General features: G+C 34.8%; 2 protein-coding genes across 2 annotated transcripts; one reads left to right on the forward strand and one right to left on the reverse strand.

Annotated features, from left to right (window-relative positions):
- Positions 1–594: 594 nt before the first annotated feature.
- Positions 595–11,406, reverse strand: LOC144569721 (transcription factor bHLH48-like). Its single transcript, XM_078320186.1, has 7 exons — positions 10,983–11,406; positions 10,437–10,556; positions 10,210–10,275; positions 7,081–7,149; positions 6,455–6,538; positions 3,743–4,022; positions 595–934 (listed from the first exon to the last, which is right to left on the reverse strand). The coding sequence occupies exons 1-7, from the start codon at positions 11,241–11,243 to the stop codon at positions 888–890; spliced, it is 927 nt and encodes a 308-aa protein (XP_078176312.1). The 5' UTR covers positions 11,244–11,406; the 3' UTR covers positions 595–887.
- A 6,266-nt stretch (positions 11,407–17,672) lies between these two features.
- Positions 17,673–21,391, forward strand: LOC144569752 (zinc finger BED domain-containing protein RICESLEEPER 2-like). Its single transcript, XM_078320224.1, has 3 exons — positions 17,673–17,996; positions 19,707–21,227; positions 21,320–21,391. The coding sequence occupies exons 1-3, from the start codon at positions 17,673–17,675 to the stop codon at positions 21,377–21,379; spliced, it is 1,905 nt and encodes a 634-aa protein (XP_078176350.1). The 3' UTR covers positions 21,380–21,391.
- Positions 21,392–23,874: the final 2,483 nt, after the last annotated feature.

Consider the following 23,874-nt stretch of genomic DNA (forward strand, 5'->3'; position numbering starts at 1 on the left):
ATCGGCTTTAAATGATGAATTCGAACCGTTAAAACTCACCTATCTTACAAGTGATGCGTCTACATGTGAAAATTTTAAACATTCAAATTAATTTAGTACAAAGCAAGATTCTAAATAGCGCGCTATAGCGTTTTCAGACCATAAAAGCTATAGCACTATCAGCACTATAGCGCGCTATTCCGCGCTATTTGGGAATAGCATTGTTATTTTAACCAGTCCGCTATGACGCGATAAACGCTATTTAAACCTTTGGTACAGAGTCAAGCGATCAAAATTAGAAGGTCAATAAATTAATTTTAATGCATTCATTTTTTGAACTGTTTTTGACCACTTGACTCTATGCAAAATTAATTTCAAAATTAAATTATTTTACATGTAGACACATCACTCGTAAAGTAGGTGAATTTCAACTGTTCAGATTCGTCGTTTAAAACCGATTCAATGAGTTTTAAACTTTGAGTTCACCAAAGAACTTGGTGAACTTAAGAACACCCTAGTTCTACTCTATTTAAACATATACAAATTAAGATGAGAGTAGATTTAATTGGGTGAAACATCAATTGTCGCTAGTCATTAATGGATAAGATAATGAGGTACAAAACCACTAAGCCATTCAAAATTAATAATAATCCAAAAGTGTCCAAGAAAAATCCTAGTCAATAAGCACAGAGCAGTTAACCAAACCCTAAAAGGGGGAGAGCAAAACAGTCTCCTTTTTTCCCCTTTCTCTTCTAATCCTAATAATAATTTATCAGAGATAACTAATAACAAATTTATACCACATATATATCATGATGATTATGTACACCATACATCAAAATCAAATGTCCTGCTTTCGGTCTAGAGGGAATGATGCCATGCCATCGCCATGGCCTTTATTTGTTAAATCAGAGCTCCATCTTTAGCTGTTGGTTGGATTGGATAGAAGGTTCCACTACAAATTTGCAAGAGTCAGCCATTAGAAGAGAAACAAGATTACTGATGCAATCAGTTACCTAATAATAATACAGTGCACCTGCTTCATATCCAATTTCTTTTGAGCAGAATCATTTATAATTAGACAACATATTCATTTATTATCGACTCAGATCACACGATCATTACTTCTAGACCAATCTGATGCATTTATTTTTGTTCAGAAAATCCAAACAAAAAAGCAGAATCATATGATCTGAATTCAGAATAACAGCAAATACAGACTTGAAGAACAATTTTGGGATATAAATCTGCTGTTATTCCAAAGGGATCACAGGACCCTGTTATTCCTATCACAACCGTTCAAAGCTTTTCATGTGCGAATCTCAAGGCAAAAAGTTTTTTGTGCCCGAATCTTGATAATGGTCAACTGCTGGGATCGGAATAACAGAGTCCTGTGATCCCCCTTTGGAATAACAGGGTCCTGTGATCCCTTTGGAATAACAGCAGATTTATTTGAATGCGTATTCTCTCAAGTATTGCAGAGGATCGCCTAACTTTACGGTTTGAGATGAAATCTCAACCGGCTTGCGTTTCGGGTCACCATAGGGGCTGTATTTTTGGGCTTTGAGATTTGTGCCAAGTTAAAAAGAATGGTCCAGATCTAGTAATTGTAAAAGATTCCCTTATCAGGTATTGGAGAGGATGTGAATTTGATTTATTTCCACAATTTTGTTGTACTACAAGTGGGAATTTACACAGAATTCAATACCATGTAACCCAACCCACAAAATAATTTTGGGCCTAAAAAAGGTCCCATCAAAGCTTTAGCAAATGCCCCACCTACATTTGTATCAGGATATTTATCTTTTGACAAGCCGGGCCCACAAAACAATAGGCCCAATATGTTGCGTACCAGCGCATCAGCAAATAAATGTCAGCTCTATGCTATACAGTAATGAGTGCTGGTACCACAATTCCAGAGGATCCTTTCTGTCAAGAAATTTGATGTTTTTATATAGAAAATTATATTTTATTGTCCAACTTTTTCAATTTATTTGGTGATGTCAGATTGAGATCTCTCAGTTCTTAAGTAGTATATTATTGATTTACCTCTGCTAAGAAATCATACAAAAAATCAAATTAGGAGGGAAAATCGTAGGAGCATATATTATATATACTTTCTAATAAATAACATGTTAATTGAACGAAAATATATTAAGAAGGAATCATGAGGATTGGCATTTTTCTGAAATCAATGTCTGGCAAAAAATATAAGTTTCCTCCCTAAAAATTTGGGATCTTTGCCCCTGCCGAAATGAACAGAAATATAAGTTTCCTCCCGAAATGAACAGAAATTTCTCAAATTCAATTTTCCTGCATTGGGAATAGACAACCAAACAGTATGGCGAGTCACTGGCATCTAAAATGGCCTACTTATCTGTATCTGCAACACAGATTTACTCATGAGCATCTGCCACAGTGACTCAGGATATCTGTATTTGCAACATAGATATACTTATCAGCATCTGCCACAGTGACTCTAGGATTTCAAGCAAGGGGACCAACCCAATGGCCCAATGGTGCCAAAAATTCATATCCTCTGAGATATCTCAAACTTTGAGTGACTTTATGGAAAATCCCAACCGTTTAACTACGTTCTGCACGAATCTCAAAGCAGAGATAATACTGACCCCTACATCACCCCCGAATAGGCACCGGACACGTCGGTCACGCAAAAGTTGAGATATCTCAGAGGACATGCACTCATGGTGCCAATGGGGTAACCCAAGCTAATCTGGGTCCAGATCCCCTAAAGTAACCCAACTTTTGGGTTTTGGATCGAGACCGTCCAATTCGAATCCGTTGCCCGAGATGCTTCAGGATTCGGATTCCTTGTCCGGGATATGTGCACTCCACTTCGGATGAATTATTACAGATTCAAATCAGATTTGTATCATCTCAGGTATTGTAGAGAATTATTCTCACTTTACGGTTTGAGATTAAATCTCAACTGATTTGGGATTCATGCTACAATAGGGGGCAGTATTATTGGGCTTTGAGATTTGTGCCTAGTTAAAAAGAACGGTCTAGATCTAGTAATTGTAAAAGATTCTCTTATCAGGTATTGGAGAGGATGTGAATTCGCACAATGGCAGGGCAAAGATCCCAAAATCTTCACTTGGAAAAGAATCATTGATTGCATTTGCTTGTGTGTGGCCCCCCAGACAAAGTGCCAGCTAGCCCCCAATTTTACCAGAGAGAATTCTCTTTTTACCAGAAAACATGGACTATGTTTCTCTTTTTACCAGAAACCCGTCTCCTCTCTCTCTCTCCTCTCTAAAATTGCCACAGCATAATTCTAGCTAACTATTGCACCTACAACTTACCAGGTAGAACCTACTACAAGTCAACCACCCAGATGTGTCTTTTGAGGTAAATCGTGTTTCTTTACTGTCAAGCATTCTTTTTACATTATGTGACCAATGATATTGCATTTTGACACCGACATAAGATGAATGATGTGGTCAGGCTGTAAAGCACTATACAAAAGTTACAGTGAGTAACCCTATATTCCTATGGAAGATTATTTTTTTTGAATATTTCAAAGTTGAAAATTTTGATCTCATTGTTATCTTAAAAAAAATTGTGCTTGGAACTTGGAGAAGATAAATTTATGTAAGCGCACTTGCCAGGGTGTGCATGGATATCTAATATTCAAAGAACTATATTGTTTTTTGAGTCATGTAATAACAATGATTATTGAAAAGTTCCTTGAGAATATATTTCCAAACATAAAATCATGCTTAGCTTAGAAAATAATTACCCGGATTTACGCGATCAAATACAAGCAGCGGAACCGTGCTGCCAGCGACCTCATCTTGCGCCCAAATTGACGGTTGCAAGTGGTTTTGAGCATTTAACAAGTCGACATGCCAGAATTGTTGCAACTGGTTTTGTGGCAATTGGCTCTGAGGTCTTTTGCTACTTGTACTGTTGTTCATTTGGTTGGCATCGCTAACTCCGACTTCGGACCACACTGGCTGTTGCTGTTGCGGGTCGAGCTCGGAGTTGGCCTTCGTGTTGCCTATAGTTAACCTCCCACACTGCATTAACAGAGAGCTGTTACTTATCTTTTGATTGTTTTTTATTTATATTTTTGTTTATAACCAGGAGCTTGTTAGTCTTATCAAATGAAATTACAATGATCAAGCTAAGATTATATGAACCAAAGAATAATCATGTCAAGAAAAAATAAGACTAATTAATCAGACGTCAAAGTTAAAAAACAAATTTCAAAGTAACAAACAAAATTCTTGTAGTTGTAAAAAGTACATAATCAATGGTGTTGTTTTTGTTAAATTTATAATAGAAAGTGTACTTTACTTTTTACCTTTTTCTTTCTTTTTCTTGGTGGTATAGAAGTATAGAACACCTTCCTCTTTTTACCTTTTTTTGTGTGGCAAACAGAAACAATTTTTTTTTTGATAAACCATAATTAAGAAAAAAATTATGAAATCAACATAATTACTTCTTTTTTCTTACAAAAACTATAAGAATTAAAATGTTATTTCGGTCCAAATTTTTTTTTTTCATAACTAAAATAGCAATTCAATCCGAGGCATCTGTGAAAATGACTTGGACTAAAATGGCAATTCAGTTTCAAAAAAAAACATTTCGAACCGAAATAACAATCTTAATTCTTATGATTTTTATAAAAGCTAAAGCAATCAAGTTGATTTGATAAATTTTATTTTTTTATTTATGGTTTTTAAAAAAAAATTCAACAGCAACTGGCAATAGAACTCTAAAGGGGCCCCTATCTGTTCAACTTTATTTTGCAGGGTCACTCAGAGTTCAAGTGACTTGTGATGCATTGTTACAAAAACCGTACAATGGTACAAATCAGAAAGAGGGCTTTTTAGATTCTAACGATGTCAATAGGCTAGCTATGACACATAAATTATATAGGATAAGGCTTGTATACCTTGTTATATCACCTTTTTTTTCTTCTGATTTTCAATAATATTGTATATATTATATTACAAGCGTTATGTTATGTTATGTTATGCATCGTAAATCGGGCACCGTGCCAGACCCGTGGTTAGATAAGACATGGCACTAAACTCCGTACCATCTGGGAAACATGCTTCTGGCAAAAAGCTTGATTGCTTCTACTCATGAGTCATGATGGTACTACCACCGCAATAGTAAGTATATAGTAAAATATAGATTTGGTAAAATTTATTAAAAAGCAAAATAACGAACGACGATTTGGTAGAGTTCAGAACCAGTGAAGTAACTTAAATTTTGGGTTTTAAATCTGACCGTCTAATTCAAATTCGAGATAATCAGTGAAGCGCACACATTGATCCAAATCAGATTGATTATTTATTAAAACAATATAAAAAATATTAAAGTTCGTAATATTTATCTAATTATAATAGTGAATAACATAAATTTTTCATAATATATATTTAAATATATAGTATATACAGATACGAATAATTGAAACGTAAAGTCATATCAATATCCTTATCCACACAATAGTAGAATATTAAATATTAACATCTAAATTTTCAAAATACAAATCCAATATTATTCGTACCGTTTTCACCCCTACAATTTGGCGAAGCTTATTAGTTCAATGAAAAGAGGCTCTTTAATAAGAAGCACCAACTCACAACTGGGACATCTCTCGTTTATTTTTATTTTTGATTGAAACATCTCTCGTTTATTATGTTGGCCTCTTTGCTCAGTTGCTGTTTCTATGTCTCAGATATTTACTACAGTGCTTTGTATCCTCTCCATTTCAGTTGAACCGGACATGTCCAAACCCAACTTGCATTGCCGACAAATATCAGTTTCTCTCACAAACATCGAGAGACTAAGAATGGAGAGGATACTGGAGATAACAATGGAAAGAACGACCAAAGGGTTCAATTAGAAAGTTAGACCTAGTGGTCCCATTGTAGGAAATTAAATGCTTCCATGATAAGTACAGGACGCAATTGTAGAACAAATTTATTATATAAGAAACGGAATTTCTTGGGAAAAAAACAAAGAGAAGAGAAAACAGGTACTTTTATAATTAACAAAACAAAAAATTACAGTGCAATCGGCATGGTAATCAGAGAAGGGTAAATTTTATTGAGGTTGCCTTACTGTACCCTTATTAATTTTCTATGATTTTAAATTCAGTAATAATCATTAGTCAACCCAATTCTTGGCCCATGTGCAATTCATATCCTCTGTTAAAAGGTGATTGGACATCTCCAGTTCACAACATATCATAAAATTTTACAAATCTTCTGACACATTTATATTTCAGAGCTTTATTTAACCATTTTAATGCGGGGGAGCACATTTATTCAAAGAACAGATTGGAGAGATGACCATACCCTCTTTCGGAAAGACAAACACATTTGTTTCAAATTGTCTCCAGTTCAAGGTCACTGGAGGGATCCCTACCATCTCAATTATGTGTTGTGTGATGTGCGTGTATTGAGAATTTTGTTCATAAATGATAGATAGATACCTCCGTAGTTGTAGAAGTTATAAAGTTGTCCAGTCCACTAAAGTCTATTCTTGGATTCACTGCTGCTAACCTCATTGATAAATACTGTGCATCAATTACACGCTATTAGTATCTCACTACTAAAATATAAAAATAAAAATAAAACACATTCAACAAATGGCACTAAAGCTTGTTTCGTGATATAGTGCTATAGCTAGGGGTGAAAACCATACTTGTATTTGTTTTTTGTTTTTTTCAAATACGGATACGAATCAGATATTAGACGAATACATGCAGATACGAATCAGATATCGGATATCCGTAAATATATACATACATATTTTCATAATATATATTAAACTCTATAATGTATATCTATTATACGGATACAGATAATTAAAATTCAAAACCATATTCATACCACTATCCGAATAGATATTCGGATATCAGCTATTCGTAATTTTTCAATACATATTCATATTCGGTCGGATAATATCTGATCTGTTTTCATCCCTATGTTTGGTTATTGCTAGGCTTGGCTTTCTCAGGAATTGAAGTCCAAATCTCGCTATTTTTTAAACTTTGAACAGCATTTCTCTGGTGCAAAAATTTAAGAAATAATGTTGAAATGGAGCGAGGGACCCTACCTCGACTTGGCGTTGTAGGTACTGAACATGGTTAATTATTTCATCCAACACCAGTGCCGTACCAGATATCTGCATTTTACATTTTGACATGCGTCATGAACATCAAAAAACATAGTAAAATCAATTATATAAAATGCATACAAATTGAAAAAAAACATTTCACACATGCTACCTAACATAATTTAATGCAACGCCATGCTACCTAACATAATTTAATGTAATAACATAAGAAGATTTAAAATTTTCATCAGGAGCGCAAAAAAATATCGAATCAGGTTTAAATAACTTATCATATTTAAACTCATTAACTAATTAGGTAATCGATAAAAAAAATGTTTTGACTTATATTTTTCAATACCATAACTTACAATTTCTGATCCTATAACTTATAATTAATATTACTAATCATAATTCAAAAAATTTATTTTAATTTTAGCACTAAATTTAACCTGAATTACAAATCAAATATCCAGAGAGGGCAAAAAAAATTTCAAAGAGAGGCAAAATCGATCGGTACCAATAAATCATCACTAAAACTCGAAATCCAGGAGGGCGACTACCCCCCTGTGCTACAGTAGATCCGCCCCTGCCTAGATATTTTTTTTTTGAAAATCTTCGCAGAAGCTACGAAGTCGTAAGGGGGAATCGAACTCTCGACCTTTAGGTATAACAACTCTATGACTTTTTCCTAGCCAATCGTGCTACCTCCCCTTTCTCCCTGCCTAGATATATAGAGAGTAGAACTAGAGTGTTCTTAAGTTCACCAAGCTCTTCGATGAACTCAAGTCTAAAACCAGTCTAATCGATTTTACATAACGAATCTGAACCGTTAAAATCCACCTACCTTACGAGTGATGCATCTACTTGTAAAAATTTTAAACATTCAAATTAATTTAGTATAAAGTCAAGCGGCCAAAAAACGGTCAAAAACGAATACATTAAAATTAATTTATTAACCTTCTAATTTTGACCGATTGACTTTATACTAAATTAATTCGATTGTTTAAAATTTTCACATGTAGACGCATCATTCGTAATGTAGGCGAATTTCAACAGTTCGGATTCGTCATTTAAAACCGATTTGATGAATTTTACACTTGAGTTCACCAAGAAACTTGAGTGAACTTAAGAACACCCTAGTTCTACTCGATATATAGATTATTATTGCACTTTGGATTCGTTGACCAGTGGATTTGACCTCCAAAAGGGGACAAGTTAACATAGTTAGATAGCCCAGAGATATATTAATAGCAATAATATTTTGACAAGAAAAATAAAGTACTCTACGTCTCTACCAGGATCTGTACTTCTCTAAAAGAAAATTGCACAAGTCCAAGAGAAGTGGACATGTCAGAACTCAGGACAGAGACTGAGACTATATATGCAATTGCTGCACAAAATGCTCAATTTAATGAGTAGAGATCATTTTGCAATAATTGCTGACAATAATTATTTCGATAATAACAAGTGTTAAAAAAATTCACATAAAAATGATAAATGAATAGTAGATTTATTGGTTTTTCATTTAGCATATGCATAGCCTAATAACCAACTTTCAAGCATTTTGAATATTTTTTTAATAATGTATCAATATAAAATATTATCAACTGATCCTCAATCTATCTTAATTATAGTTTCATTTTATAATATTAAGATAGATTATAATGTCAAGTGATTTTAATTAAGATATGTTGGCTCAAAAGCTATGGTTGCTAAGCAAAAGGTGCTTATTGAAGCTTACCATAATTGAAATCCAATTATAAATATACTTTTTTGATACATAAAACTCAGTATATTGAAAAGATTTACATAACCACAAAACTTATTTCTAGATTTTTTTTTCTTCTGTTTTTAATATAGTTTCCCTAATTCCAACAATAACCTAAACAATCATTTAAAATAAAGGGTTATTAATCATGCGAACAACATTCCTATATTTAGACGGAGCCAAATCTCAAATTCCTGCCAAAAGGAACCTGTTGGCAGGAATTTCTTACCACGTGTGGACAAAAGTTTCGGCTCCTATTTAGACACGTGAGGTTTACATCAACATTTCTGAAGTTAATTGTCACTTCAAATTAATGATAAGTTGATAACCAAGTCCGAAAGATTAGAAACAGGTGCAGACTAACTTAATTACCCCTAAGATTACTACAATTATTTATTCTCAATCCCTAACGAATAACAATAGAGAAATATATCTAGGCAACAAAAGCCCGGGTCCTCACATAATTGGGTGGTGCCGTGGTGGTGAACCGGGGAAACCTCTATCTTGTCCAGATCCGGATTCTATGTGGCCAATGTTTAATAAAAAGACAGCTGCAATAAGTTACTGACAGGCACATGAAGGCATGGAGTCCATGGTCACAAGATTCGCGAATTAAACCCGAATAATTTGTTTTTTTGGTGATGTCGAACCGAACATCGAATTAAACCCGAATAATTCGCGAATTTAACGAATTATTCACGAATTTTTTCCCGAATTTTTTCTAGAATTTGTTTCTCTCTTGCAGAACTGAGATCTCTGATCTGAATAATTCCGAATTATTCTCAAATTATACCTGAATTATTCTCGAATCACGAATTTTTGATCTCGTCGAACTGAACCCGAATAATTCATTTATCACTGTGATGGAGTTCCTTATGTAAGCGGTGCATTACATCAACAGACATTGTCGAAGCCACAAAAATTCAAGACCTGACCTTTCCCAGAATCAAAGGTTCCCAAAATTTTGGTGGGCATGTAATCCCAAAATAATTTGAAGATCGGTATGCCAAATTAAATTTGAACCCATTTCTCTTTTCAATATTCAACCGTTTAAGCAAAAATTCTAAAGTTGGACCAGACACGTGGCACTTTTCCATCCGGTGCACCAGACGAAGGTATGCCTACCTTGCCACGCATTGCTTCCATATAAATTCTTCCGCACTAATTAATTTGAGACGATTGTTTGTGAAATATTTCTTTATTGAAAATTTTAAAAAAAAATTGTGTTTGTGCAAAAGAATATTCATAATAAAGGCAGGACTTGGAACCTTATCTATTGACCGAAATAGTAATTATTAATTTTATCAAAACAACGACCAATAAAAATTTGAAGTACTATAATAAGAAACATAAAAACAAACCTTACTGCAGCCGGGGACCAGCTCTTGAAGAAGCTTCATCCGAGCATTTATTTTTTCCCTTCTAGCCTAAATTTAAAAAATCAACAAAAAACACTTTTAGCTCAAAAATAGCAAAAGGAACATTCAAAATGGGCAAATCGAGGAAATCACTCGCTACAAATTACGAACAAACATGTATGCCACATAAAATCCTATCTGAATAGTAGAGAACAGGAATGGTTACCGACCCGCTCAGCGAGGCTATGGCTATCAGTCGCCTGGCCACGGCGCGCTCTTACGTGTACATATGGAAGCTTATTCTCACCATCGGTATCCTCCTCCGCGGGCTTTCCCTTCTTTATCTTGGCCTAGAAAACAGTAAAAAATCCGATTTAAATTAGAAACTGAATTCAGGTAATAAATGACGGAATAAGAAATGCTCAAGTCAAGCCACCGGATCCCATGCGCCTTAACTTGCCCGAAATGGAAAGCCTCCGTTCCGTAGACTTGGTCTATACGATACGTACACTGCTACGTTTTTCACTTTGGCCCCTTTCATTCATCATATTGCAAATCATAATAAGAGCGCGTTAAACGAACATGCAGTATCAAAGTTGATACAAAATTTCAGTTTGCACTTTGCAGTAACGAAAAAAAAAATCATTTTGCACCTTTAAATTCCATCATATTCCAATGTTATAACCAAATCCAAGCCTAACTTAGTTTCATACTCCGTGTTCAATGAAACTTAAAAAGTTGGTGAAAACAGAGCACAATAAGAGAAATCTCAAAACCTTGCCATTGCCACTGCCAGCATCCTTCCTCTTTTTCGCCAATTCAAGCGGTGGAGGAGGAGAGACCTCCGTTGACTGGGCGGAAGAGGCGGCAGCGAAGACCGAGAAGCGAGCGGCGCGGTCAACCAAGGCGGGGTCCGAAGGAAAGGTCGGCTCGTGAAGCAACTCTACAGCTCGACTCGGCGGGAGGCCGAGAAGCGCCGTGAATGAGGCGCCGGAGGGGGCGGCGGGGTGGAGCAGGGGATGGATCTCATCCTCCATTGGTACGTAAAGGCTGGAATCGGGTAAGTCTGTATGGGGGTACAGGTACCACACGCTGGCTCTCTTAAAATGTGTGCGCGAGTGTGTGGCAAGAGAACAAAACACTGGAGAAAGGCGAGAGCAGTATAAAAAGGTTAAGAGGAGAAAGTAGACAGGTAGATATCTCTGTCTCTGGTTTGGTGGCAAATGGGGTCCGGATCCCCTAAAGTAACCCAATCTTTGGGTTTTGGATCGAGACTGTCCAATTCGAATCCGTCGCTTGCGATTGCTTCGCGATTCGAATTCATTTTTCGAGATGTGTGCGTTACTTCGGATAGATTATCACGGATTCGAATCGGACGGTTCCGATTTAAAACTCAAAGATTGGATTACTTTACTGGATTTGAACTCGGTAAATGGAGGGAGGAGTCCAAAGTTACTGAATCTGGTAAATATGGATAACATCGTACAGAATTCTTTCCATTCTCTGAGATATCTCAAACTTTGCGTGTTTTTTGAAACATCTCAACCGTTGAAATACGATCTGAACGCATCTCAAAGCACAAATGTTACTACCCCCTTGCTGTCCCGAATAAGCACCGTACACGTCAGTCAAGCAAAAGTAGAGATATCTCAGAGGATACGCACTCCATGGTACATGGATTACAGGATTAGAAAGATTATTTTTAAAAACTATAAATAAAAAAATATATTTTATCAAACTAAGTTTTGATTTTTTACATGGACCAAAATATTATTTTGATCAAAAAAATAAAAATTCAGATCAAAATGTCATTTCAGTACGTGGTATTTTCATAAGTTTTATCATTATATTTTTATGTGAAAATGACTCGGACTGAAATGACATTTCGATTTTTATGATTTTTGTAAAAAAAAAAAGTAATCAAGTTAGTTTGATAAAATATTATTTTTATTTATAGTTTTAAAAAAAAATCGATTAGAAATGTTTACTCTTTCTGTCCTAAAAGTGTTATGTTGGAACTTTTTTTTTCGATTTTGTTTGAAAGAGATGAAAGTCTACGCCATTACCTTTTAAATTCGGATATATATTTTTTTAATTCTCTGCTTTTGTATGGACGTGATGGTTTTCCTAACGAAACTGGTGGTATTATCATTTTTATCAAAAAAAAAATAATAATAATAATCAAGAACCTCCCACTTAGAAGATGTATCTTTGTTATTGAATCAAATATTAGTTCTTCTTAAGTTGAACTTTTTAAAACTCAAAAGTATGTAATTATATATGAATTAGGCTATTGTGCTTCATGAAGTAGAAGTCGATTTTATTTCACGTTCATATTTAGTGATTTTAAACTTCAAACAGTTAATTCGAACCATTCAACTTGATTTTCATATTAAATTGTGTTAAAAAACCAACAATTTTTAAAATTATTTACTATTTTATTATAATATTCTAATATCACTATTTTTTTACGGTTCAGAATTTACTGAAAAAATTATTTTAAAAAATTCTAAATAAATAGTAAAAGAATTAAAAAAATAAAAAAATTGGTCTCCGAACACATTTAAATATGAAGATCACATAAACGGTTCAGATCGACTTTTTACTCTTCAGAAACTAAGATATGAGTGTGAAGGTTTTTTTTTTCAGTAAAGATTGAAGATCAAATTATTCAACTATTTAATACTCTTGTTATTAAAAAAAATTCTATAAATCCATAATAAATGTGAATTAAAAAACAGACTTTTACTTAACCAAGTATATCAGCTGTTCACCAGTCAAAATTAAATGTGAATGTGGTTAAAAAGTTCTCTCTTTTTTTCAGTCCATGCAATTTGCACAGATTCACCAGTCTAAATTTTGTTTCTATCCTTCCTATACAGACAACAAGGGTTAAATTTTGGGTGCTTTCTCAAAGAATTCAAAGCGCACGTAAGTTCTACCGACATTCAAATAAAAGTTCTCAAATATTCATCTAATCAAAATAATTCTCAATACATATAAATAAAATTCGTACAAACTTCAAATAAAAATAATTTACAAACCTTCATCTAATTAAATAAGTTCTCAAGTTTCAACACATAAAAATAGTTCGCAAGTTAATTTCTACTACGCCTAATATTCAGGTGAATACATACATCGCATTCACCTTCTCGTGAGGACTTTACTCGTCCAAAATTTGATAATAATTTAATGTTTTTTTCTTCACATAAAATGAATATGATAAGACCTGTGGTTTCAAATAACAGTGATGGATTAGACATTGGATATTAATTATAAACAATTTATAAAAATTAATAACAATTAGTTTGAAGTAGTTTGTAACACTTTATAACAATTTCTAACAATAAAGAAATTAAAGAAATATCTGAAATCGCCTTAGAAGTCGCCCTTTTTCGCCTCCGAAATCGCCTTCTCGTTCTCTCTTTCTTTCTTTGATATCTGGTGATTCTAAGAGGGAGGAGAGAAACGGATTTTTATAGTGCAAAAAACTAAAAAAAAATAAAAAATTCCCAAACCACAATAAATTCTCACGGTTTGAGTATTTTTAATAAAAATTCAAAACTTGATTATTTGTGATAAAATATATTAAAAGTTGGATATTAATATTTTATTTCAAACTGCAATAAATTTCTACAGTTTAGGTATTTTTAATAAAAATTTAAAAATTTAGTTATGTGTGATAAAATATATTAAAAGTTGGATATTAATAAAAATGTCGGTAAGTTCTGTATAACGCAAGATATATAGGAGATGTCGTGTCATAGAATAGCTAGTAGTCTGAGAAGACATTTGCTTTTCATGAAGTGACAAAATATTCTTCATAATTGGTAAATTGGTGAAAATATGTGGTCAATTATTTATGGAGGTGTCTCGACGAAGAGGTAGTCAATTGATAATTTTGATAATATTTAAAATTAATTTTGAAAATTGAAATATAACATTACAAACATAATTTAATTATTCACTTATCATGTCTTTAAAATGACGAAATTTGATGTATGTTATATCATAGTGAAATCCCCTCTCATATTTTCATGAGTATGGCTAATATAATATCAGTGTCATTTCAGTATATATAACACTAATTTCAAAACCCATTAAATTGAATTCAAATGGTGAATCCAAACCGTTCAAACTAATTTACTTTATGAGTGATGCGTTTACATGCAAACTTTTTATATTTTCGAGTTATTTTAGTATCAAATCAAGCGGCAAAAAAATTGGAAAATTAATGTATTAAAATTAACTTAAAAACTCACACATTTGACCGCTTAACTTGATACCAAATAAACTCAAAAACTTATAAATTTTACATGTAAACACACAACTAATTAAGTAGATCGGTTTGAACTGTTTGGATTCACCATTTGAACTCGATTTGATATGTTTTGGAGTTGGTGTTATATAGACTGAAATGACACTGATAATTATATTAGCCATACTCTATTTTCATGCATCAAAAACTAGTACATCTCATTAAATTATAACAATCCAAACAAATTATCTTTCTAGAGAAAATCTCAGTAACAGCAAGTAAATTCCCTATCTCATTCACATCTATTCCAACAATTCAAATAATTCCTAAATGCACCATAAATATTCAGAGACAGATTTAAGACTTCAATGAAAGGGTGGAACAAAATAATTATAAGAGTACAAATGTACAACTTTTAGATCTCTAATATCATACCTCATTTTTTTCTTAACAAATAAGTAATTCTTCTGAGTGAAGTAGCAAATTGGAGCACGTCTCTTTTGTTTTACACAAATCAGTATAGGCTGGCTTTCTTTTCCGCATAATTTTATTCTACTGAACCATAAATTGAGCCATGAATTAAATGCATTTGTTTTATTTCTATCTAGAGGTAAACATAAGTATAAAATATTATTGGGTTAAAAAAATTTCAAAAGCGAAAAAAAATCTAAATTCAAAACTAGACACACACTTGTTTATGACCCTCTTTAGATCCGTCATTAAATCTATTGGGATTGTTCGACAACACATGGTGGATTAAATATTAAACTGCGCTAAGGAGAGATTGTTCGGTAAGCTAAAGAAAGGAGCAAAGGATTAAGGTAGCTAAAAGAAAGGGGGAGGTGCCTTAAGAAAGAGGCATGGGATTAAGATCCGAGCAAAAGTAGGTTAAAGGAGACTGTCTTAATCCGTACTAAAAAACTAGTGTTCGGTAAGATTAAGTGGCTAAGTAATCTAAAAGAGACTCCTTTAATCTTAAGGGTAGTGTTCGGCAACCATGGCTTAGAGCTCCTTAGTGCTCTAAGGAGTCTTAAGCTCACCGAACGGGTGCTCCTTTATTAAGCTTAAAACTACTTTCTTAGTGCTCTTTTTATCTACTTTTCTTAAGCTTGCCCAAGATTTTAAGTCATAGTTCTACATAACTTAAGTAATTTGTCAAGCTTTAGGTCTTCTTAAGAAAATAATTCTTCAACTTTATTATCATAGTTCTACATGACTTAAGCAATTTGTTAATCTCAAGGTCTTCCTAAAGAGGCCCTTGCCTACAGCCTACGGCACCATCTATCTCAGCCGAGGAAATCATACCACGTGGCAATTATATATTGCATTAGAGAAAAACAAATGCTACGCTAAAGAGAAAGTAGAAAAGATTGTTTATCATATAAAATAGAAGTATGGGAGACAGAGTTGGGGACCGAGTAGATGAGAAGCGAAGCAGCCTTTTTAAAATCTGGGTCCTGTCAGGTCCCTTTCTCTGCGCCAGTAGATCCGTTCAGTGGGGACCACTCCTCCCTTTGGACCATCATTTAATTCATGGACCACGTTTCCAACTAATCGCCTCTTTGTATTCACACTTGCCTGTTTCCATGTGGAGTTTCTCTGCAATCTCATGTTTTTGACTCGACTCATATCTTGCTAGTCCCTGCTCGCCTCATAGAATCCGGAATCGTTTTAATGTCATATTGTGTTTGGTTAATTGTTTTTATTGTGTATTCAATTTTAGTCGCCTATTTATGAATCCTCACACGTAGGGCTGGCAAAAAAATTCGATGTTCGTAATTCGATTCGGGTTTGATTCGGGTTTGATTCGAGTTTAATTCGATTCGAAATAGGTTCGAATTGGAACGAACCAAACCAGGTTCGGTTCGGAATTAAACTAAACCAAATCCAAACCTAGCTTGGTTCGATCGAAATAGGTTCGTGATTTTTTTGTGGTTCGAATCTCATAAAATCACCAACCATTCATTTTACCCGATTAAATCGAATCTCATAAAATCCAACCGTTCATTTTACCCGATCAAATTAAAATACAAAAGAGCCATTCATTTAACCTAACCGTCCCAGACTCCCAGTCTCCCACGCTCTCATCTCGCTCTCTCTCTAACTCGCTCTCATCTCGCTCTCATGTCGCTCTAAACCCTAACTTGGCCGTCGCTCCTCTCTGTCTCGCAAGTCGCAACTACTCTCTCTCCTCTCTTTAAGCCAACAGTACACCTCACGATCGGTTTCAGTACTGCACTAGACGGGCTTTAGAGCTAGGGTTTGGGCTTCGGAGCTAGGGTTTGGACTTCGGAGCTAGGATTCTAGCACCAAGGCGTAGCTCCGTCGATTGGAAGTCTTTCACTGACCTAGGGTTCCAGCACCGTCGTTAGCAAGGCGATTGAACACCAACAAAGGTAACCGATATACTGGTAAATCTCTACTTATCTGAATCTGATATACTGGTATATCCTTTAGTAAGAAACTGGTTAATTCTTAGGCTCATCCATATTGAATCCGATATACTGGTTCTTATACTGGTCATTACCAGTAACTTATCTGAATCCTTGATGTAAATCTCTACTTTCATGCTCATCCATATTCTTTTATTTGCTTGCAAGTGGGTTTTGACAATGAGAAGCATGGTCACCTCGCTCTTTGTATAATTCGGAGGCAATTTTTTTGCCAAGTTCTTAGGCTTAGTATTGAAGTTGGCAACCTAGACAGAGTAGCAATGTGAGTTCTTTTTTTTATTTTTATTCTTAATTAGAGTGATTTCTGAACTTAATGTTGCTGACCTGTTGCAGATTTATGAACTGGATTATTAATTTGAGTTATATTTAATCCTTTCCTACAGATTTGAGCCCTTCTCAATTGCGTAGAGTTGGATCTGTTGTTTCAGTTGCGGATTGGCAAAATAGTTTAGGTATGTTCCTTATAATTAATTTTAGTAATTTACTTGGGGATTCTTTTTATTTTATCTTTTATGTACTTGCTGATTTGCTGATTTGTGTTTAGGTATGTTCCTTGATTCTTTCTATTTTATCTTTTTAATTTGAGTTTAGGTATGTTCAAGATCATATACTTGCTGATTTGCTAATTTTAGTAATTTTAGTAATTTACTTGGGGATTCTTTGCATATTTAATTATACTTGCTAATTTGCACCTTTTCTATTTTAATTAGACTTGCTAATTTGCATCTTTGTTTATTTGCTTAATTTTTTATAGAATGTCGCGGGTTGAATCTTCTCATACTCCTACTAATGAGGTGGAAGAAGATGAAACTGTAGATACCAACAATGGCAGTGAGAAAATTCCTATAGATGTTGATGAGACTACGGTGGTTGACCCAACTGAAGAAAAGGTAAAGGGAAAAGGTTCGAAAGCCGGATGCAAAAGAAAGTCGGAAGTGTGGGAGTGGTTTAAAACGTTTGATGTGGATTTGAAAGGGCCCAAAGGGACAACAGTGAAGATACAAAAGGCAGAGTGTACCCAATGCAAAAAAAGGTACAATGTGAATCTAAGTGGTAGTACTTCTTGTTCGCTTACAAAGGTATGCTACAAAGTCTCAGGTACAACAAGTTGTACCAGTTTAAACCTTGAATCTACTCTCGTCTAAGGTTGCAAGTGCACAACCCTATCCGTATAGCATAATAAGGTATCGATCCTCAGGGACGGTTTAATTCGATTCTAAATTTCTACAAATCCGAGTTAAGTACTAGAAGTGTGAAAGGTTTGGTTTGAATTCGTTTCAATTTCTCAATTCAATAACAAAAGATTTCAAAAGAAAGTAAATGTTTGTTTCAGTCAAGTTTAAAAGGATGTTTCCAGGGTTTCAGATTTCATCCTCAGCTTTGCCTCTCTGGACCTTCACTCGACTCGCATCATCTCTGATGCGACCCTAGTGATGCGACCCGCATGGTCTCCCATGCGACTCGCATGGCCATCGAGTGAATGCAGCATTTCACCTGTTTCTGAGTTATTCGATTGTGCAAGGTTCTACTGACCCTACCCACGATTCCTGAGCCTCAACTCTCGTTTATTAGCACCAGTAACCTAGTAGGGAATTGCAATTTCACCTTCTTAGATCTACAACTTTCAACTCTCGTTTATTTGTATTCAATCTAAGTCAATTGATCGGTTTGCTAAAGGTATCCACTATCTCTCAATAAATGGAAATCTCACCTTTCGGTTCAATTGATCTATCTTTTCAGATTTCTAATCTACCTCAAGTGCTTGATTAAATTGCAAGAAAGATCTAGATCAAGATATTAGAAGAGATGAAAGATTCATTCAACAATAGTCAACAAAATGCAATCACACAATCTCAATCAAGCTTTAAAAGAAAGATACACAATCAATTGATCACAAGAACAACTCAAATTCAAGTGAAATACACACAATCAAAGCTTTAGACTACATCAACCCTAGAAACAAAGAAGGATCTACTCAAACAACATCATAAAAGAAGAGAGAAGAGATAGGATCATGATAGAACCAATTGAAGCAATCTTGCAAGGATCTTCCCTCCTTTCTCTCTTTCTTGATCAACACTCCAATTCTTGAGGCTTTGAATCTTCAAATTTCGGAACCCCCTCTCTGGTGACCGAGGCGGGCTATTTATAGACTTTTCAAAACATTTGCTTCAATTCTGGGCCCTTATTGGGCCTTTGCTGTCTGCTCTGGAAGCTCGCGATGCGACCCGCATCACCACTGAAGCGACCCGCATCACCACTGAAGCGACCCGCATCAGAGTGTGATGAATGCGCCTCGCATGCAGTGGTGCTGCGACCTGCTGGTGCGGCTCTGAGTGGTTGATGCGCCTCGCGTCAATCCTGATGAGGGTCGCATCAAGGTCTCTTAACTTCAGTAATTTGCTTGATTTCACCAATTTTCCTGCAAGATAAGAATGAAAGCACAGCAGTACCAATTCTACGCATAATCATTATAATAGATGTTATTTAATGGCTCAAGATTCATGTTTTGGTACCGAAATTGGTCAAAACAATAGGTCGGATATAGCAATATCACTTCTCACCTCTTAAAGCATGTTAAAGCCTGTTTTGAAATTAAACGAGTCAAAGGAATATCACTATCGGGTACGCTGAAATTCCCAAATAATAACCAAGTTGGACTTGATGTAGTGAGAGGGAGCGGGGGTTATGATCACATAAAATGTCGGGAGATTATTGCAAAGATGATCATGGCTCATGAATTGTCGTTTTCGTTTATTTAATACCATTGGTTTAATATTCTAATGAAGTACAACAATCCTTTGTATCAAAGAGTGACTAGAAACACCATAAAAAATGATTGCATAAAGTTTTTTGAATCTGAAAAAGAGAAGATTAAAAATGTTTTCAAGCATGCCAAAATGATATCACTCACTTCTGATTGTTGGACTTCAAATCAAACCATTGGTTACATGGTTATAACCGCTCATTACATAAATCAAAATTGGAAGTTGCAAAAAAGAATCATTAGTTTTATTGAGCTTGCACCACCTCACACTGGTGAGGCAACCTCGGATGCCATTTTGGAGTCTCTTAGAAAGTGGGGTATCTTAAACAAAATTGGAACAATTACCCTAGACAATGCATCTAATAATGATAAGGTTGCGCTCATTTTGAAGTCCAACTTTGAGGTAACAGGCATGTTGCATTTTAATGGCTGTTTTTTTCATGTGAGATGTTGTGCTCACGTATTGAACTTGATAGTGCAAGTTGGACTTGATCGAATTAATGATTGCATTGTCAAGATTAGGGAGGGTGTTAAGTACCTTAGAAAATCCCCGGCTAGATTGTTCAAATTTGGAGAAATTGCTATCCAATTAGGCATACCCACTAGGCGATCCTTGTGTTCTGATGTGAAAACTAGGTGGAACTCAACACATCGCATGCTCCAATCGGCTCTTTATTACAAGGTTGCGCTTGAAGGGTATGCCAAGAGAGATTCAACTTTTAAGTGGCTGCCCACGGATTTAGAGTGGGCAAATACCGAAAAGGTAATGAAGTTGCTTGATGTTTTCACTAAAGCGACAAACATTTTTTCGGGAACCGCCTACCCCACCTCAAATTTGTTCTTTAATGAAGTGTTTAAGGTTAAAAAGGCAATATGTGAGGCTTATAGTTCGTCAGATGATTTCTTGAGTAAGATGTCTCAAGTCATGTATGTGAAGTTTGAAAAGTATTGGGGAGAAGTTAGTCTTTTAATGACTGTTGCTTCTATATTAGATCCAAGGTTCAAAATGAATTTGATCGGATTTTGTTTCAAAAAGTTGTACCAAAGTTATGAGGTTGATGCTCGTATTGAAGAGGTTAGAAGCAAGGTTGAATTGCTTTTTCAGAAATATGAAAGGGAATATGTGGCTTCCAATAGTGTATCGAGTTCTTCAACCTTGCTTCTAAATGGTACCTCTTTAGATAATACCCAACCCGAGGATGACTATTTTCATTTTGTGATTGAAAACCAAACCGAAGAGTCTCCAAAAACAGACCTTGAGGTGTACTTAGAAGAAAGGGTTCTTGTTGTGGGGCAAGGAGAGAAATTTGATGTGTTGGAGTGGTGGAAAGTTAATTGTGTGAAGTTTCCAATTTTGAGCAATTTTGCTCGAGATGTCCTTGGCATTCCAATATCAACAGTCGCCTCTGAGTCGGCTTTTAGTGCCGGGGGTCGTGTACTAGATGACTACAAGAGTTCCCTAAGTAAAGATATGGTCGAACTTTTGGTTTGTGGAGGTGATTGGATAAGAGCAAGCTCAACTGTCACATTACACACTTTACAAGTAAGAGACGAGGGTTACAAAATCTATTATTCATTTATTTGATTATTCAAATAGCTTTCACACTTATCTTTTGTTTTTGTTAATATTTCCAGCAAGCAGTCAAAGAAGAGGAGAACCTTGAAGTGAAAATACCGATGACAAAAACTGATTAGAGAAGCTTAATATTTCAGCATGCTCAACAGGTAACTGATTAGTGAAAATACTATTTTCTTGTTCTAGCTTTGCTTGGCTGCTGATATGAATGGTTGAAATATTATTTTCTTGTTCTAGCTTTGCTTGGCTGCTGATCTAAATGGTTGTTTTGGCTGTGCTGGTTGTTTTGGCTGTGTTGGCTGTGTTGGCTGTGTTGGCTGTGTTGGCTGTGTTGGATGTGCTGTGTTGTGCTTCTCTGTCAGTTGGCTGTGTTGACTATGTTGTGTTGGCTGTATTGATTGTGTTGTGTTGGCTGTGCTGGTTGTACTTCTCTGTAAGCTGGTTGTGTTGACTATGTTGTGTGTTGGTTGTGCTGGTTGTGCTTATCTGTAAGCTGGTTGTGTTGACTATGTTGTGTGTTGGCTGTGCTGGTTGTGCTTCTCTGTAAGCTGGCCGTGTTGACTATATTGTGTTGGTTGTAGCTCCTCTTTGTATTGACTATGTTAAGTGCTTTTACTGTCATGCCTTACCTGTTTTGCTGGCATGTCTGTAAGTTGTTGGCTATGGATATTAGGATGGGTGTAATTGTGTTTTGCCTATGGTCAATGATGTAAATAATCGACATGGCTGAAACCTTGATACTGCTTCTTTTGGAGTTCAGTGTCTAGTTTAGGATGCCACATATGATACTACACATGATACTGAGACCTATTATGGCATTGGTTTTCTGTTTCGGGTAGCTTTCTATTTTCTGTTTCGGGTAGCTTTCTATTTTCTGTTTCGGGTAGCTTTCTATTTTCTGTCTATTTTTCATTTGAACTATTGTATGTGATTGGTTGTGCTATTGTATGCTGTTTAATGGATTAATCAATGGATTGTTTAATGGATTGTTCTATTTTCTGTTTATTTTTGCACTTTGTTTAATGGATTGTTCAAAATCAGATCTCATTTCGAACCTATTTCGAACCAAACCGAACCAGTTCGAATATGTACCGAACCAAACCCGAACTGATCTTTGAGGTTTGAAATCAGAATCAATTTCGAACCAGTTTGGTTCGAAATTATTTCGAATCCGAACCCGAACATGGATTAGATTTGGTTTGGTTCGGTTCGTTGCCAGCCCTACTCACACGGTCATCGTTTCTGTTTATTTTTATGCAAGTTCAAACAGTAATCACGTTTTAAATTTGATAAGTCTATTTTTTATTTTTTTTGGAAGAACTGCACTATTAAATCAATTCCAGTATAGATAATCGAATAGATTGAAATTTTTAAATTTTCGATAGAATATTAAGGAAATATGAGATTATTCACATGTTAAGTTTGTGACCAAAAAATGTGGTTAGGAACTAAACACTTGAATGTAGCTTCCACAAGTTTGAATTTTGGATGACTTCCTTGATTTTTAATTAAGAAGAGGAATCAAAATTTTAGCGTCTTTGGCAATAAAAACAAAAAACAAAAACTATCATGTTAATATATATTTAAAATGATAAGGAATACTTTTGATGATCGAATAAAATGATTGGGAAGGACTTCTGTTTTAGGTTTAGAGAGGGTGAATATAACTTGTTGCCTTGACTTCTAAAAAGAGAAGAAAAATCTTATCTTAACATTTTTTTTTTTTTAATCTTTTGCTTGCTTTTGTAAGAGTAAAATAGACTTTGAAGTTCATCCTACTTGATTCTTCAAATATGATTGCTTTATTTTTTTTTTTGTAGTTTTATGTATAAAGATAACTATTATTAAATAAGAAGATTACGCACAAATAAATGATGTATATGTATATTAATATTAGAGGCAGTGGCGTAGTCAGAATTCTTATCAGATTAGGTAAAAATATTTACTAAGACAACTAAAAAGGGAGAATATATATGGTTGCAAAAAAAAAAAAAATCGGTACATATTGTAATTTCAGAGTTTATTACATAGATTGATCAATTTCAAAGTTTTCAATAATAACAAGAATCACAACGTCAATCAAAATAAATAAGAAACCAAAATAATAGAAAGGGACATCAAAGTTTTGAACTAAGTCCTTGTATGGATAGTCAAGTCAATTCTAAACCAATTGCTTGTAAGTTTTGAAACAATTATTACTAAATTAATTCACAATTACAAAAAAAAGTTAAGAGTTACCATAGCACACTCCCTACTGAGGCTGCCACTGTCAGGTAACGCCTCTGAGTTCGCCTTTACCTGAGTCATGACAATCTAAATAGTATGCATACACACAAATACACATTTTTTTTGTGATCTCTGACTTTTTTTTTCTCAGAATCGCATTTTGTGATTTTTCTAGATGGGTTTAGGCCAGCGGAGCTGGTTTGCAAGAAAATGAAGGATATGGGCATATGGCGGAGCGAGTTTGCGTGAAATCGGCTATTGAAAAAAAATAGAGAAGAATGTAGATTGTGAATTGGGTTGTCTAAGAGTAGGCAAATTATTTTTCAATAATAGACAACAACACATATTTATGGAGTTTATATCAGTTTTTAAATTTAGGAGTAGGCAG

Source organism: Carex rostrata, chromosome 18 (genome assembly GCF_964058835.1).
Source record: "Carex rostrata chromosome 18, lpCarRost1.2, whole genome shotgun sequence".
Taxonomy (NCBI): domain Eukaryota; kingdom Viridiplantae; phylum Streptophyta; class Magnoliopsida; order Poales; family Cyperaceae; genus Carex; species Carex rostrata.